This window comes from Hypanus sabinus, chromosome 12, assembly GCF_030144855.1.
Source record: "Hypanus sabinus isolate sHypSab1 chromosome 12, sHypSab1.hap1, whole genome shotgun sequence".
NCBI classification, from domain to species: domain Eukaryota; kingdom Metazoa; phylum Chordata; class Chondrichthyes; order Myliobatiformes; family Dasyatidae; genus Hypanus; species Hypanus sabinus.
Window position 1 is genome coordinate 15,072,178 of NC_082717.1, and position 18,141 is coordinate 15,090,318.

At 41.2% G+C, this 18,141-nt stretch overlaps 1 protein-coding gene across 9 annotated transcripts in view; it reads left to right on the plus strand.

Annotated features, from left to right (window-relative positions):
- Window positions 1–18,141, plus strand: part of cnsta (consortin, connexin sorting protein a) — a 103,951-nt gene that overhangs the window by 48,302 nt on the left and 37,508 nt on the right. For all 9 annotated transcript variants that reach the window (XM_059985574.1, XM_059985576.1, XM_059985577.1 and 6 more), the window contains one exon: window positions 4,000–4,096. In XM_059985574.1, coding sequence (XP_059841557.1) covers window positions 4,000–4,096 — 97 coding nt within the window. The remainder of the gene's footprint in view (window positions 1–3,999; window positions 4,097–18,141) is intronic.

Consider the following 18,141-nt stretch of genomic DNA (forward strand, 5'->3'; position numbering starts at 1 on the left):
GTGAGGTTGGAGGTGTAGGGGCAGGTGTTGTACTTGTTCCACTTACAAGGGTAAGTGCCAGGAGGGAGATCAGTGGGGAGGGACAAATGGACAAGGGAGTCGCGTAGGAAGTAATCCCTGCAGAAAGTGGGGGTGAGGGAAAGATGTGCTTGGTGGTGGGATCCTGTTGGAGATGGTGTCAGTTCTGGAGAATTATATGCTGGATGGGGAGATTGGTAGGGTGGTAAGAGAGGATAAGCTGAACCTTATCCCTGGTTAAGTGGCAGGAAGACGGGGTAAGAGCAGACATGCATGAAATGGAAGAGATGCAGTTGATGGTGGAGAAAGGGAAATCCCTTTTTTTGATAAAGAAGGACTTCTTCAGTCTGAAATGAAAAGCCTCATCCTGAGAGCAGATGTGGCGGAGATAGAGCAATTGAGAGAAGAGGACAGCGTTTTTACAAGTAACAGGGTGGGAAGAGATATAGTCCAGGTAGTTGTCAGAATCTGTGCATTTATGACAACATCAGCAGATAAGCTGTCTCCAGAGAAAGAGATGTCGAGAAAGGGAGGTGAAGTATCGGAAATGGACCAGGTAAATTTGAGTGCAGAGTGAAAGTTGAAGACAAAGTTGATGAAGTTGATGAGCTCCGCATGGTACAGGAAACAGTATGAATGTAGTTGTTGATGTAGTGTCAGAAAAGTGGGGGATGGACACCAGTGTAAGCTTGGAACATAGACTGTTCTCTGTGTAATAACCCTTTCATTCCCGGAATCATCCTTGTGAGCCATCTCTGGACCCTCTCCAATGCCAGCGCATCTTTTCTCAGATGAGGAGCCCAAAACTGTTCACAATACTCAAGGCGTGGGCTCATCAGTACTTATAAAGCCTCAGCATCACATCCCTGCTCTTGTATTCAAGATCTCTTGAAATGAATGCTAACATTGCATTTGTCTTCCTCGCCACTGACTCAACCTGCAAGTTAACCTTAAGGATTCTCAAATCCCTCTCAGATTTTTGGATTTTTTCCCTGTTTAGAAAATAGTCTGCATATTTATTTCAATTTCCAAAGTGCATGACAGTGCTTTCTCCAACATTGTATTTCATTTGCCATTTTCTTGCCTATTCTAATCTGTCTAAGTCCTTCTGCAGCCTCCCTTTTTCCTCAACACTATGTGCCCCTCCACCAATCTTTGTATCATCTGCAAATGTGGCAACAAAGCCATCTATTCCATCATCTAATTCATTGATATACAGCATAAAAAGAAACGGTCCCAACACCGACCCCTGTGAATACCACTATTCACTGCCAGTCAACCTGACAAGGATTCTTTTATTCCCACTTGCTGCCTCCTACGAATCAACCAATGCTCCAACCATGTTAGTAACTTTCCTGTAATACTATGGACTCTTAACTTAGTCAGCAGCCTCAAAAGCCTTCTGAAAGTCCAAATATACAACATCCAGTTCATCTTTTATCTATCCAACAGGTTCGTCAGACAAAATTTTCCCTTCAGGAAACCATGCTGACTTTGTCCTATCTTGTCCTGTGTTACCAAGTACTCCATAACTACATCCTTAACAATTGACTCCAACATCTTCCCAGCCACTGAGGTCAAGCTAACTGGTCTTTAATTTCCTTTTTGCTGCCTTCCTCCTTTCTTAAAGAGTGGAGTGACATTTGCAATTTTCCAGTCCTCCAGAACCATGCCAGAGTCCAATGACTCTTGAAAGATCATTACTAATGTGTCCACAATCTCTACCGCTACCTGTTTCAGTACCCTAGGGTGCAGTTCATCTGGTCTGGGTGACTTAAGCACCTTCAGGTCTTTCATTTTTTTGAGCACCTTTTCCCTTGTAATAGTAACTGTACACCTCTTCCTTCACATCATTCAACACCTAGCGCACTGCTAGTATCTTCCATAGTGAAGACATTCAAAATACTCATTTAGTTCATCTACCCTCTCCTTGTCCCCGTTATTATTTCTTCAACCTCATTTTCTAACAATCCTATGTTCACTCTCATCTTTTATTTTTTATATACTTGAAAAAGCTTTTTCTATGCACCTTGATATTGTTTGCTAACTTGCTTACATACTTCATCTTTTCCCTCCTAATGGTTCTTTTAGTTGTTCTCTGCAGGGTTTTCAAGGCTTCCCAATCATCTGTCTTCATGCTGATTTTTGCTTTGTTGTATGCCCTCTCTTTTGCTTTTACATTAACTTTGACTTCCCTTGTCAGCCACGGTTGTACTATTTTGCCATTTGAGTATTTCTTTATTTTTAGAATACATCCATCCTGTACCTTCCTCATTTTCCCCAGAAATTCAAGCTATTCCTGTTCTGCTGTCATCCCTGCCAGCGTCTCTTCCAATTTACTTTGGCCAACTCCTCCCTCATACTACAGTAATTTCCTTTACTCCACTGAAATACTGCTATGTCAGACTTCACTTTCTCCCAAGGAAATTTCAAGTTGAACTTAATCATATTGTGATCACTGCCTCCTCAGGATTCCTTTACCTTGAAGCTCCCTAATCACCTCTGGCTCATTACTTAACACCCAATCCAGTATCACTGATCCGCTAGTAGATTTAACAGCAAGCTGAACCAAAAAGTCGTATCGTAGGCATTCAACAAATTCTCTCTTGAGATCCATTACCAACCTGATTTTCTAGTCTACCTGCATGTTAAGATCTCCTATGACCATCATAACATTGCCCTATTGACATGCCTTTTCTATTTCTTGTTATATTCCCTCATCCACATCCCAGCTAATGTTTTGGATGTCTGTATATAACTGCCATCAGGGTCATTTTACTCTTGTAGTTTAACTCAACACATGAGAATTCAATATAATCTGATCCTATGTCATATCTTTCTTGTGATTTGATCCTTTTTTTTTATCAGCAGAGCCACACCAACCCCTCTGCCTACCTTCCTATCCCTCCAATACAATGTGCAAACTTAGACATAAATACAGGAGAGGCTTCATTTGGAGTTTTGTGAGCAGGTTTGGGCCCCTTATCTTAGAAAGAACGTTATGAAACTGGAGAGTGTTCAAATGAGGTTCACGAAAATGATTCCAGGATTGAATGGCTTGTCATATGAAGAGTGTTTGATGTCTCTGGGCCTGTATTCACTAGAATTCAGAAGAATGATTGGTGACCTCATTGAAGCCTATCAAAAGGTGAAAGGCATTAATAGAGTGGATGTGGAGTGGATGCTTCCTACAGAGGGAGAGTCTTGGACCAGAGGATGCAGCCCCAAAATAGAGGGCGTCATTTTAGAATGGAGATGATATGGAATTTCATTCACCAGAGAGTGGTGAATCTATGGAACTCTTTGCCACAGGCAGATGTGGAGGCCAAGTTTTTAATGTATATTTAAGGCAGCATTTGATTGATTCCTGATTGGTCAGGGCATGAAGGGATACGGGGAGAAGGCAGGAGAATAGGGCTGAGAGGAAAATGGAATCAGACATGATGAAACAGCAGAGCAAGCTCGAGGGGCCAAATTCTGCTCCTGTATCTTTTGGTCTTATATTGCAATAAAGCTGTAAGTGGAACATGTCCCTGAAAAAAGAATGCACACACATTTGGGCATTAGGTGATCTTCTAAATGCTGGTCTAATTTTCCTGGTTTGGATATTTAAATATGGTAATCCTTTTCCACATATGCCATCTCTCTGTAGAAAAATATAGATTTGAAGGATTTGTAATGCTGGATTGGCAGAGCAATTGCTGTCTTTGTAAATGTAATTCACAGCCTTGTGAAGTCTAAAATTAATTCTTCATTTCCAATTTATAATCAAACACACAGCACTGATTATTTTGTTTTGCAAAATGAGTTTTTGCAATCAGAATTGAACTTTTAGACATCCTTTTCTTTGTGATCAAATATTTGTTTGTGACCACATAAATAAAAGTTGTTTGTTTCATGAAGCTGAGAAAACTGAGAATATGACAAGAAATTCAAGTGAAGTGTTCTCCTGTAAGCCTGATTATTCTTTTAATGCATCAGTTTTCAGTATCAGCAGAGTGCTTCTACAAAAATGAATGTCATTTCACTTCAAAGGAACAAGATGCCTGCAAGAAAATTACTGCAGAACACAACTCAAGTATGTATGGAATAAGTTAAACCTTTTATGTTTTAATACCCTTTGTTCAGTTAAAAAAAAACTGTAGGTTGTGATTAAAATGATAGAATAGCCCTTTGTTAGATTAAAATATCCATTGGCAGATTGCCCTGAATCACTTGGTATACTCTGAATTTATAGCAGGTATCTGTTAGGATCTGTTTTAATTTATGTGTTGCATCACACCCTAATAAGTAGTTAATTGAACATGCAAACATTGCAGTACATGATAATTAAGGCTGAACAGTCTTGCTGACCTGAAATGTCTTCCATTTCTGCATCTGTTCCACTCATCTATACCTCAGTAATTTCTTACTGTCATATACCATAAGACAGGGGTTTACAACCTTTTTTATGCCAGGGACACTTTCCATTAACTGAGGTGTTCATGGACCCCAGGGTGGGAACTCCTGCCATAAGACATAGGAGCAGAATTAGGCCATTTGGCCCATTGAGTTTACTGCGCTATTTCCACCGTGCCTGATTTATTATCCCTCTCAACCCCATTCTCCTATCTTCTCCCCAAAACCCTTGATGCACTGAATAATCAATAACCTACCAAAATCTGTTTTAAATATGCCCAATGACTTGGCTCTCAACTGTCTGTGGCAATGAATTCCACATATTCACCACCCTCTGGCTAAAGAAATTCCTCCTTATTCTGAGGAATATTCTCCCTATTCTGAGGCTGCGCACTCTGGTCCCAGACTCCCCCACTATAAGAAACATCCTCTCCATATCAACTCTATCTCAGCCTCTCAATATTCGATAGGTTTCAAAAGTCATTCTTCCAGACTCCAGTGAGTGCAGGCCTGGAGTCATCAAACACTCCTCATAGGTTAACCCTTTCATTCCTGGAATTGTTCTCATGAATGTACTCCAGACCCCCTCTGATGCCAGCAAATCTTTTTTCAGATAAGGGACGCAAAACTGCTCTCAATACTCCCAAGTGCAGCCTGACTACTTCCTTTAAAGTTTCAGCATTATCTCCTTTGTTTTATATTCTAATCTTCTTGAAATGAATGTTAACTTTTGCCTTCCTTACCACCTGCTCAATCTGCAAGTTACAGAATCCTGCATGAGGGCTCCCAAATCCCTTTGTGCCTCTGAGTTTTGAAATTTCTCTGTGTTTTCAACAAGGGTTCCCAACCTTTTGTATGCCATGGGCCCTGCTATTAACCTGGGGATCATTGGACCCCAGGTTGGGAAACACTGGTTTAGAAAACTGGTCAACGCCTCTATTCCTTCTACCAAAATGCATGACCATGCACTTCCTTACATTGGAAGTTTGATTTATCGCTGAGCTTGGCAAAATGTATGCAGACATTCTTCAAGACCTTTCAACAGAATGGATATCCAAGAAGCTTCATCCGAAGGTGCCTCAAGGTCAGAATCCTGAATAACTAAACTGCATGAACGTTAAATAAATGAATTATATTGCCATACATAAAGAACATCTTGGAAATGACAGCAATACTTTTATGGCAACACATCACAGCTGCTCACAAACCAACTGCATCTTTGAGGAGGCATCTATCAAAACTCAAAGTGCAACAAGAAGTGACTGATAGAACAAATATTATCTACAAAATCAAGTGCAGTGACTATGACAAATACTACGTTGATCAAACAAGAAGAAAATTATCAACCAGGCTACATGAGCATCAGCTAGCGAGCAGAAGGCACAACCCACTTTCGCTAGTATCGGCTCATGAAGACGAAAAACGACACCATTTCAACTGGAAGACAGCCAGAGTATTGACTGAAGCAAGAACACGAAAAGAACACAAATTTCTTGAAGCGTGGTTATCTACAGAAGGATTCATCAACAAACACATTTACATAGATCTGGTATATGAAAAGAGAAACAATGATGTCAACAATCAGCAAATTGCCAGTAATCTTGGAATCTGGACAGTGAAGCAAATACTTCCAACAGACCACCCTGTAAGCTAGCCGATCAGAATCTTCTACTGCTAAACTGTTCACTGTTTTGAAACAGCCAGTCAGATCACAACATCTAATCAATATCCATTTGGACCCTGGAGGATTATATAAGCCAGCATTCTGAGGAGACAACGCCCTTAACTACATATTAATGATGGCTTCTCAATTGGTGCCGAAACATCTACAAAGTGTGCCATGCTCAGCGTTCAACCAAACTTCCAAATACTCAATCCGAGGTACCAATATCCCACAACATTTCAATATTACTTACACTATATTTCATCTGCTGCTGCTTTGCCCATTCTTCCCCTCTTTCTAAGTCCTTCTGCAGACATCCTGCTTCCACAAAGCTATCATTGATATATAACATGAAAAGAAGCAGTCCCAACACTGACCCCTGACGAACAGCACTAGCTACCAACAGCCAACCAGGAAGGGCCCTCTTTATTGCCATTCTTTGCCTCCTGCCAGTCAGCCAATCTTCTATCACCAATATCTTCCCTGTAATACCATGGACTCTTATCTTGTTAAAGAAAGATAGACACTTTATTGGTCCCAAAGAAAATTACAGTGTAACAAACGAGTAAGTCTGCAGATGCTGGAAATCCAAGCAACATACAAAATGCTGGAGGAACTCAACAGGCCTGACAGCATCTATGGAAAAAAAGTACAATACTTTTTTCCATAAATGCTGCTTGACCTGCTGAGTTCCTCCAACATGATCCCACTAAGGAGCACCAGGCCATTGTCTCCAATACCATCGCCAACCTTATTAGCTCTGGTGATCTCCCATCCACTGCCACAAACCTCATAGTTCCCACACCCTGCACTTCCCATTTCTACCTCCTACCCAAGATCCACAAACCTGCCTGTCCAGGTAGACCTATTGTCTCAGCTTGCTCCTGCCCCACTGAACTCATTTCTGCATACCTTGACACTGTCTTATCCCCCCCCCCCCCCCCGTTCAATCTCTTCCCACCTATGTTCGTGACACTTCTCATGCTTTGAATTTTTTCAATGATTTTAAGTTCCCTGGCTCCCTCCGTCTTATTTTCACCATGGACTTCCAGTCCCTATATACCTCCATCTCCCACCGAGATGGTCTCGAAGCTCTTCGGTCTTTTTTGGATTCCAGACCTAACCAAATCCCCTCTACCACCACTCTTCTCCGTCTAGCGGAATTAGTTCTTACTCTCAATAATTTCTCCTTTGGCTTCTCCCACTTCCTCCAAACCAAGGGTGTAGCCATGGGCACCCGTATGGGTCCCAGTTATGCCTGCCTTTTTGTTGGCTTTGTGGAACAGTCCATGTTCCAAGGCTATACCGGTATCCATCCCCCTCTTTTCCTTTGCTACATTGACGACTGCATTGGCACTGCCTCCTGCATGCATGCTGAGCTCGTCGACTTCATTAACTTTGCCTCCAACTTTCACCCTGCCCTCAAATTTATCTGGCCCATTTCCAACACCTCCTTCCCCTTTTTTGATCTTTCTGTCTCCATCTCTGGAGACGGCTGATCTACTGATATCTACTATAAACCTGCAGACTCTCACAGCTACCTGGACTATTCCTCTTCCCACCCTGTCTCTTGCAAAAAGGCTATCCCCTTCTCACAATTCCTCCATCTCCGCCACATCTGCTCTCAGGATGAGGCTTTTCCTTCCAGGACGAAGGAGATGTCTTCCTTTTTTAAACAAAGGGGCTTCCCTTCGTCCACCATCAACTCTGCTCTCAAACGTATCTCTCCAATTTCCCGCACATCTGCCCTCACCCCATCCACCCGCCACCCCACTCGGGATAGGGTTCCCCTTGTCCTTACCTACCAGCCTCCAGGTCCAACATATAATTCTCCGTAACTTTCGCCACCTCCAACGGGATCCCACTACCAAACACATTTTTCCCTCCCCCCCTTTCTGCTTTTCGCAGGGATCACTCCCTACGTGACTCCCTTGTCCACTCATCCCTCCCATCCCTTCCCACCGATCTCCCTCCTGGCACTTATCCTTGTAAACGGAACAAGTGCTACACCTGCCCTTACACTTCCTCCCTCACCACCATTCAGGGCCCCAGACAGTCCTTCCAGGTGAGGCGACACTTCACTTGTGAGTTGGCTGGTGTGGTATACTGCGTCCGATGCTCCCGGTGTGGCCTTTTATATATTGGTGAGACCCGACGCATACTGGGAGACTGTTTCGTGGAACACCTACGCTTGGTCCGCCAGAAAAAGCAGGATCTCCCAGTGGCCACACATTTTAATTCCACGTCCCATTCCCATTCTGATATGTCTATCCATGGCCTCTATTGTCAAAATGAATCCAAACTCAGGTTGGAGGAACAACACCTTATATACTGGCCGGGTAGCCTCCTACCTGATGGCATGAAAACTGACTTCTCTAACTTCCGTTAATGCCCCTCCTCCCCTTCTTACCCCATCCCTGACATATTTAGTTGTTTGCCTGTTCTCCATCTCCCTCTGGTGCCCCCCACCCCCCCTTTCTTTCTCCTGAGGCCTCCCATCCCATGATCCTTCTCCAGCTCTGTATCACTTTCGCCAATCACCTTTCCAGCTCTTAGCTTCATCCCGCCCCCTCCGGTCTACTCCTATCATTTCGCATTTCCCCCTCCCCCCACTACTTTTAAATCTTACTATCTTTCCTTTTGGTTGTTCCTGACGAATGATCTCGGCCTGAAACGTTGACAGCGCTTCTCCCTATAGATGCTGCCTAGCCTGCTGTGTTCTACCAGCATTTTGTGTGTGTTGTTGTTTGAATTTCCAACATCTGCAGATTTCCTCGTGTTTGCTCCTCCAACATTTTGTGTGTTTGTTGAAGTGTCACAGTAGCATTACAAGTGCACGGATACACAAATATTAGAAGAGAAGTAAGAAAGAATAAAAATAAGTTACCTTAATAAGATATACAAAATTTTCAAGTTCACACAAGGTGGTATTGCTAGAATTACCATAATATTATACAGTAATGGGTACGCATTCACACCATCCAGATAAGAAGTGATGGTAGATAAGAAGTATTGCACAGGCTGTTTGCAATGGCTGGGTGTGGTGAACAGAGGTTAATAACAGTCTAACAGGAGGGCATCATCCCCAGTTATAGATTGTCTCATTATAGAGCCTAATGGACAAGGGTAAGAATGACCTTGTATAGCGCTCTTTGGAGTTGCACAGTTTACTTGCTGTGTTACTGAAAGTGCTCCTCTGTTCAACCAAGGTGGCATGCAGAGGGTGAAAAACATTGTCCAGAATTGCCAGGATTTTCTGTAGTTTCTTTTGTTCTACCACAGCCTCCAGTATGTCTAGTTTGACTCCTATAACAGACCCAGCTTTTCTAATCAATTTATTGAGCCTGTTGGCATCCCTGGTGTTGATGCCGTTGCCCCAGCACACCACCGCATAGTAGATTGTACTGGAGACAATAAACTAATAGAACATGTGAAGCAGCCTCAGGTGCGGCACCTTGTCAAAGGCCTCCTGAAAGTCCAAGTAAACTACATCCACTGACATTCCTTTGTTCTACCTGTTATTCTAACAGATTTGTCAGGTAAGATTTTTCCTTGAGGAAACCATGCTGACCTAATTATCATGTGGCTCCAAGTACCCTGAAACCTCATCCAAAATAATGAACTCCAACATCTTCCCAACCACTGAAGTCAGACTAACTGGTCTATAATTTCTTCTGCCCCCCTGCAAAGAAAATCATAATTTTTGGTGACATCCAAGCCACCAGACAAAAGTATAATGCAAGCATTTTCTGAATGATATTCTATTCTGGTACATTAATATTTTAATTTGGAAAGTTAAAGAAAATCTTAATTTTTAAATAGTTTTTTCATTTGTTTCACATTGGTTTGTTAAACCTTGCCAAACACAGCTTTTTCTAGCTGATAAGACAAAATTTCTCTTTTTTGTGAGTACCTTCTTAGAAGCTAATAATGACAATTTGTATTCTTAAATGAAGAAATGTTTACACAGATTGTCCTTGATGCAGCCCACACCTCATATTTACCTCTTGTGTGATTGCCATTTTACCTGTTGTGGCTATGGTAATCCCAACTAACCTCAGGAGTTTTCTTACTTTCCATTGAATGTTTCTGGTGTTCAGACAGCTTTTGAAACAGTGGAAATACTCTATAATTAAGATTGAAAAATATTGAAGACATTAAAAAATTAAAGCTAAAAACACAAAATGCTGGCAGAACTCAGCAGGCCAGACAGCATCTATGGGAGAAGGTAGTGACGACGTTTCGGGCTGAAACCCTTCATCAGGAGTGAAGTAACATGGGATGGTGGAGAGGGGATAAGAAGTTGGGGGAGGGATGAAGTAGAGAGCTGGGAAGTGATAGGCTGGAGGGAAATGGGCTAGGGGGAAGTGGAGAATTATGGGAAATAAAAGAGAAAGAAAGGTGAGGCTGGGGGAGATTATAGTGAGGGGGAAAGAGAGAGAAAGAGAACCAGACTAAAATAATAGAAAGGGATGGAGGTAAGTGGGGGGCAGGGGTATCAATGGAGATCTGTGAGTTGGATGTTCATGCCGGCAGGTAGAAGGCTACCTAGGCGGGAGATAAGGTATTGCTCCATCGACCTGCGTGTGGCCTCATCTTGACGGTAGAGGAGGCCATGGACAGACATGTCGGAGTGGGAGTGGTCTGTGGAATTGAAGTGTGTGGCCACAAGGCGCCAGTGCTGGAGGACTGAGCGCCGGTGTTCAGCGAAACTGTCTCCCAGTCTGCGGCGGGTCTCCCCAATGTATAAATGGCCACATCGGGAGTACCGGATACAGTATATCACCCCAGTTGACTTGCAGGTGAAGTGGTGCCTCACCTGAAAGGACTGTCTAGGGCCTGAGATGGTGGTGAGGGAAGAAGTGTGGGGGCAGGTGTAGCACTATTGCTTTCATTTACGGTGACTATGTTAAGGGGGAGGGGTGGATTGAATGCCTGGAAGACTGGCTGCATCGCAATTTTCCATAATGCAAAGCCACATCATCGGTCCATGTGTCAGGAAATGAGAGATGAAAAAGATTGAATTTCTCTTGGATGTATTTTCTTTGTTTACATAAATCACCTGAAAGCTGATTTTATTCCATATCTCCAATTTTTGAGTATTATTTTTATACTGGTTTATACAGTAACAATTTGTGAATTCTGTAAGGGCAAACATGGAAATGTCTGTAGTTTGAAAGGTTTTAGAAATAATTACTTGCCTTCATTGTAAAGTTAAGTTTTCTTACCCTATTTAAATGAATGGTTCCATAATAGGTACACCAGCCGTGCTGTAAAGTGTATCAGGGCCCACAGCTAAATTAGATTTGGAATGTTCCTTATCATGGAAGTATCACACAAAAGGAAGCTGCTTGATTCATTGTGTTTGCATTTGAAAGAGAGCTATCTAGTCTATGGCATTTTCTGGTGTAAGATCTGTGGTCCTGCAGATCACCAAGGATTTATGAAAAATGACAGTGTCCACTTGTACTATACTTTCAGGCATTGAATTCCATATCCTAGCCATCCTCTGAAAATGTTCTTCCTCATCTCTCCTCTAATCCTTCTACCAATTCCTCTATGTCCCCCTGGTATTTTACCACTCTGCTAAGGAAAATCAGTAATCCAATAATCCATTCTGGATGAAGGGTCTCAATCCAAAATGTTGAGTGATCATTTCCCTCCTGACCTGGCGAGTTCCTCTAGCAGCTTACTTTTTTGCTCCAGGCTCCTGTATCTGCAGTTTCTGATATCTCAATATTTGTTCTTTACCTGGGCTCCGCAATTCCGCAGCCACCTTTCTTCCAAAGAAACAAACTGAGCTAATTCAATTTGTCCTTACAGCTGCAATTTTCTATTCCTGGCAATACGTTTGTAAATCTCCTCTGCAGCCTCAGGTGAAATTGTATCCTTTCTATAAATCACTGACCAAAACTGATATTAGCATTGAAGGTGTGATTAAACTAGTGTTATATAAAGTTTTAGCTCAGACCCCGGCTCTAATATTTTGAGTGGTGCCAATTAAGGAAAACATCCCATATGTTTTGTCACTATCTAGTTGCACTATGCACATGCATAACTTCAGTGGATTAAATTCCTTTTGCTCATTTTCTGTGGCTATTTTTTGTATCATTGGTGCAGAGCTGCTCTTTAGTTGCCAACACATTCTGGCTCAGTCTTATTTCCACCCTAATAAACATAAATATTCTTTAGGAGGCATTTAGAAATGCCTTCCACTTTAGTGGAAGAAATAAACGGACAGACTATTAATTAGATGGGGAGAGAATTCAAAATGCAAACATACAAGGGGACTTGGGAGTCCTTGTGCAGCATACCCTAAAGGTTAACCTCCAGGTTGAGTTGGTAGTGAAGAAGGTGAATGCAATGTTGGCATTTGTTTCTAAAGGTATAGAATATAAGAGCAGGGATGTGATGTTGAGGCTCTATAAGGCACTTGTGAAACCACTCTTGGAGTATTGTGTGCAGTTTTGGAATCCTTATTTTAGAAAGGATATACTGAGATTGGAGAGAGTTCAGAGAATATGCACGAGAATAATTCCAGGAATAAAAGGGTTGCCATATGCAGAACATCTGGCAGCTCTTCAGCTGTATTCCCTGGAGTTCAAGAGAATGAGGGGGGATCTCATGGAAACATCCTGAATGTTAAAAGGCCTGAACAGATTAGATATGGCAAAGTTATTTCCCATGGTAGGGGAGTCTAGGACAAGAGGGAAGGACATCCATTTAGAACAGAGATGCGAAGAAATTACTTTAATCAGAGGGTGGTAAATCTGTGGAAATTGTTGCCATGAGCAGCTGTGGAGGCCGTTATTGGGTGCATTAAAGGCAGAGATAGGTTATTATCCAGGTTATCCAGAGGTAGGTTATTATTAGCCAGGGCATCAAAGGGTATGGGGAGAAGGCAGGGTATGACTGGAAGAATTGGATCAGCACATGATCGAATGGCGGAGCAGACTCGATGGGCCAAATGGCCTAATTCTGCTCCTATGTCTTATGGTCTTAAGGTCTTTTGGAAATGTTGAAGACATTTATGTGGATAGAATAGGTGCAGCAAAAGAAAAGTGTGTTAAAATATCTTTTACAATCTTTGAATAAGTTAATGAAGTGTTACATTTTGTTACTTAAGTTTGAGTAAGATTTTGTTATTTATGAACAGTATTAATATGAAGGGTTTAAATGTCTGTCGTATGCCTTGAAGATAGGCATCTTTGCAAACTGGTTAACATTTTCATTAACATATCAGTTAACATATTCTCTATTGACAAGTTAATGGGAGGTTTAGATATGTTTGGAGATTTTTGCACAGCTCTGCTTGCTGGTTGAATTACAATAGTACAGTACAAGTGTATCTTTGTCTTTTTTCACACAATATAGGAAGAGAAAAACAAAGATTTATGCTTAATGTTATGTACTTACATGTGGTTGAGAATGGAAGAAAGAGCTTTAGCCCATTGAGTCCACTCCTCTATTCCATCGTTGGTCATTTATTATCCATCTCAACCCTATTCTCCTGCCTTCTTCCCATAACCCTTGACACCCTTACTATTCAAGAACTTATCAATCTCTGCTGTAAATATACCGAATGACTTTGCCTCCACAGCTGTCTGTGGCAGTGAATTCCACAGATTAACCACCCTCTGGCTAAAGAGGCTATACCCTCTGGTCCTCGACTCGCCCACTTTAGTAAACTTCCTTTTCATTATTACTCTATCTCGGCTTTCCAATATTCGATATGTTTCAGTGAGATTCCCCACCCCACCCCCTATTCTTATAAACTCCAGCGAATTTAACACCTAAAAGTTGCTAAACTGCTCAAACCATTATCTGGACCACTCTAAGGACAGAGACACACAAGTGACTTCTGTTGTCAGAATCAGGAGCAAAAAACAAAACTGAGAGCATGTGAAGTGTTGTAGGTGTAGGTGAAAAGGGACTAAACCAAGGAGAACAGAATGGAGTCAAGGTTTGCAGACATGAGGTCAGTGGGCTGAAGCAAGCAGATTTGTGGGTCTTGAGTAGAAAGTAGAAACAAGCAGTGTGGGGTAAAGGAACTATAAGTTTGGTGGTAGTGGATGGGAGTTCTCCAGAGTTGATGAGGTTAGTGATGGAGTCAGAGACAATTTTTTGATAGTCTGAAGTGGAGTCCTTTTCAAGGGGTAAGTACTAGAAGGTGTCTGAGATTTGCCACCTGGCCTCAGCAATGTAGAGAACAGTCCCAACACACTATAACAGCAACCCTTTTGCGGGTGTTATGGTAGGGTTGGGATTGGTGCTGAGAGATTAGAAGACAGTGCATTAAAAGAGGATAATGTTTGAGGAGGAGAGAGGAGTGCTGAAATCAAGCCAGTTGATGTCTCATCCGCAAGTAGAGATGTAAAAGATCCAGAATAGAGAGAGAACCAAAGCAAGGTGTCTGAGAAGAGGGTGAGGGTTGGAGGTGGGAGAAGAGCTCATAGTGCAGGGTGGAGAATTCTTGCTGGACAGGCAGTGGAAGAAGAGCTCAGCATCATGGTGGGTTCAGAATTCCTGTGAATGCTATGCCTAATCTGATTTGGAGTATTGATTTCTTAATTAAAAATGCTGAAAGCAAGAAGACTTGATCTTGGAATGAATAGATGCTTTTTGTGTTCTTTTGACCTTTGCATTTTATTACAAACGAACAGAAGAACTGATTTCAATGGGGAAATACCAGTGATTCCATTTCCTTGTAAAATCTGGACCATGTTTCCCAATTCTTTCAGTGCATTACTTTTAATTTTTTTTGTATAAATGAACATCATTTTCGGTGCATGTTTTGAATATTATTGATGGATAAATCCATGAAAGTTCGATGTATGAGATTTAATTGTATTGTTCATGCTTGCTATTTTTACTTTGTGATATTATTTAATCAAATCTCAGTCCAGAATGACAATTGTAAAATATCATGTAAAATTGTATCTTATGTCCATGTATGGTTATTAAACTTTTTGAATGTTTTCTTGATTGTTTTTATGAGCATAGAGTATGTTGAGTATATCTTGTTTTCACTTAGTTATTGACTATTAGTTCAAGAGTGTTCTATTTGTAATTCATATTTCAAAGAAAAGGTAGTTAGTATCAAGATGCAATCTATATTTGACATCTGTTATTTTGTAATTGTATACCAATCACATACGTTAAGGTTGTAATTTGATACTGGAGATGACCACATTTTCTAAAGTAAAATCGATGATGAGGTTGACGAGGACCTTAATTGTCTAAATATTGATTGGGATAATGTTAGAGTGTAAGAAAGAAAAAGGAGGAATTTCTGAAATCTCAAATAAGTATCGTGAGTACCAGTATGTTGACAGCTAAACTGCAAAGGAGAGACGTTGTTGGATTTGCTGCTCGTGAATGAAGTGGACAACAGCAGCGAGGTAAGAGCTAGATTTTGATAAGCAATAGTGAAGAGCAATCAGCAATCTGAAATAAAGCTTCTACAGTAAGTTAAAACTTAGATATCAGATGGAATGTAGTAGGATGAAATTAAATCAGAGACTGGCAGAAAATCAGTTTTGGAACAATGGACGATTGTGACTTTTCAAGTATGGGTTAGGTATATTCTCACAAGGGAAGGTAGGATGACTGTAGATAAGAGTCTGAACGATGGGAGTGATTCAGAATATGTTTAATATATGATACATGTCAGATTAATTCTTAAAGCAAGAACTGTACAAAACAGTTTTTTTGAGAGAGGAAGTGAAGAAGAAAGTTGAATAAAGAGGATAATTTAGGGTAGCAATATAGGGTAATAAGCAGAAATAAAAAGCTGGAATCAATTTGAACAAAATTTGATAACTGCTTCAAGGCCACGGGCCAAGTCTATAATAGCTAGTCCAGCAGCCAGAGGTCGTGGTCCACGTTGGTACTGATGACGTGGGTAGGATGGGTGATGAGGCCCTACAAAGTATGTTCAGTGAGTTAACTTAGCATGTAAAGGACAGAATCTCCAGGGTTGAGATCTTGGGATTGCTACTCATACCACATGGAAGTAAGGCCAGAAATAGGAAGATATTACAGTTTAACGTGTGGCTAAGGAGCTGGTGCAGGAACCAGAATCAGGTTTAATATCATCAGCATATGTTATGAAATTTGTTAACTTAGTGGCAGCTGTACAATGAAATTCATGATAATATAGAAATAAATAAATTACATTAAGTATGTATATTAAATAGTTAAATTAAAAAATGCAAAAAAGAAATAATAAAAAAAAATAGGTAATGTTCATGGGTTCAATGTCCATTTAGAAATTGGATGGCAGAGGGGAGGAAACTGTTTTTGAATTGCTGAGTGTGGTGTTTGGATTTTTGGGCTGTCTTCCAGGAAAGGTGGGACCTGTACGGAAGGATCGGATTGCACCTGAACTGGAGGCAGACTAATATACCATCAAGAAGGTTTGCTGTTGCTGCATGAGGGTTTTAAACTAGAGCTGCAAGAGGATAGCAGCCAGAGTAGCAGAACAGAGAGCAGAGGGGCTGTGGAAAGATTTTGTTAAGGTCAGAAATCAAAAGATTAAACTTGGTGGGACTAGTGTTCTGAGCTTCATGTATTTCAATGCTGGATGTATTGTAGGAAAAGACATTGAGCTTGGGTCATGGATCAGCATGAGGAATTATGACATTTTAGCCATTAGTGAGACTTGGTTGCAGGAAGAACGGGACTAGCTGCTCAATATTCTGGTGTTCCGTTGTTTTAGACATGACGGAGTGGGAGAGATTAAAGGAGGAGGAGTGGCATTTCTAATCAGGAAAAATATCATGGCAGTGCTCAGTCAGGATAGACTGGAGAGCTCATCTAGTGAGGTATTATGGGTAGAACTGAGGAATAACAAAGGTATGACCATATTAATTGGATTTATGGACCACCCAGCAATCCACGGCATTTAGAACAGCAAATTTGTAGGGAGATTGCAGACTGTTGCAAGAAACATAGGGTTGTGATAGTAGATGATTTTAACTTTCCACATATTGAATGGGAATCCAATACTATCAAGGGGCTGGGTGGGAAAGAGTTTGTCAAATGTGTTCAGGAAAGTTTAATTAATCAGTATATAGAAGTCCCAACTAGTGTGATACTAGATCTCCTATTAGGGAATAAGACAGGACAGGTGACAGATGTTTATGTGTAGGGGAGCACTTTGCATCTTATGATCATAATGCTGTTAGTTTCAAGGTAATTATGGAAAAGGACAGTTTTGGTTCTGGGGTTGAGATTCTAAATTGGGGAAAGGCCAATTTTGATGGGATCAGAAAGGATCTGGCATGTGTGGATGGGAGCCCTTCAAAAGTAAAATTTTGAGAGTACAGAGATTTTATGTTCTTGTTAGAATGAAAGGCAAGAATAGGTTTATGGATCCCTGGTTTTCGAGAGACATTGAGATCCTGGGGTAAGAAAAGGAGGGGTATAGCAGGTGTACATAAGCACAAACAAATCAGGTACTTGAGAATAAGAAATACAAGAGAATACTGAAGAAAGAAATCAGGAAGGCTAAAAAAAGACATGAGATTGCTCTCTCAGACAGGGTGAAGGAAAATCTGAAGGGCTTCCATAGACATATTAAGAGTAAAGTGATAGCAAGTGATGAAATTTGTCCTCTGGAAGGTAGAGTGATAGTCTATACGTGGAGCTGGAAGAGATGGGGGGGGGGGGGGGGAGATCTTAAATGGATTTTTGTATTTGTTTACTTGGGAGGTGGACACAGTCTATTGAAGTGAGGAATGCAGCAGCAAGTTCGTGAACCCTATACAGATTACAGAAGAGGTGTTTGCTGTCCTGAGGGACATTAGAGTGGGTAAATCCCTAAGGCCTGATAATGTGTCCCTTCAAGCCCTGTGGGAGACTAGTGCAGAAATTGCAGGGCCCTTAGCAGAGATAGAATTGAGTTTAGAGTTTTTCAAGCAAGTTACCAGGAACATTGATGAAGGCAAGGCGGTAGATGTTGTCTACATAGACTTTAGCAAGATTCTGTATGGGAGGTTAGTTAAGAAAATTCGGTCATGGCATTCAAGAAGAGTTAGTAAATTGAATTAGACATTGTC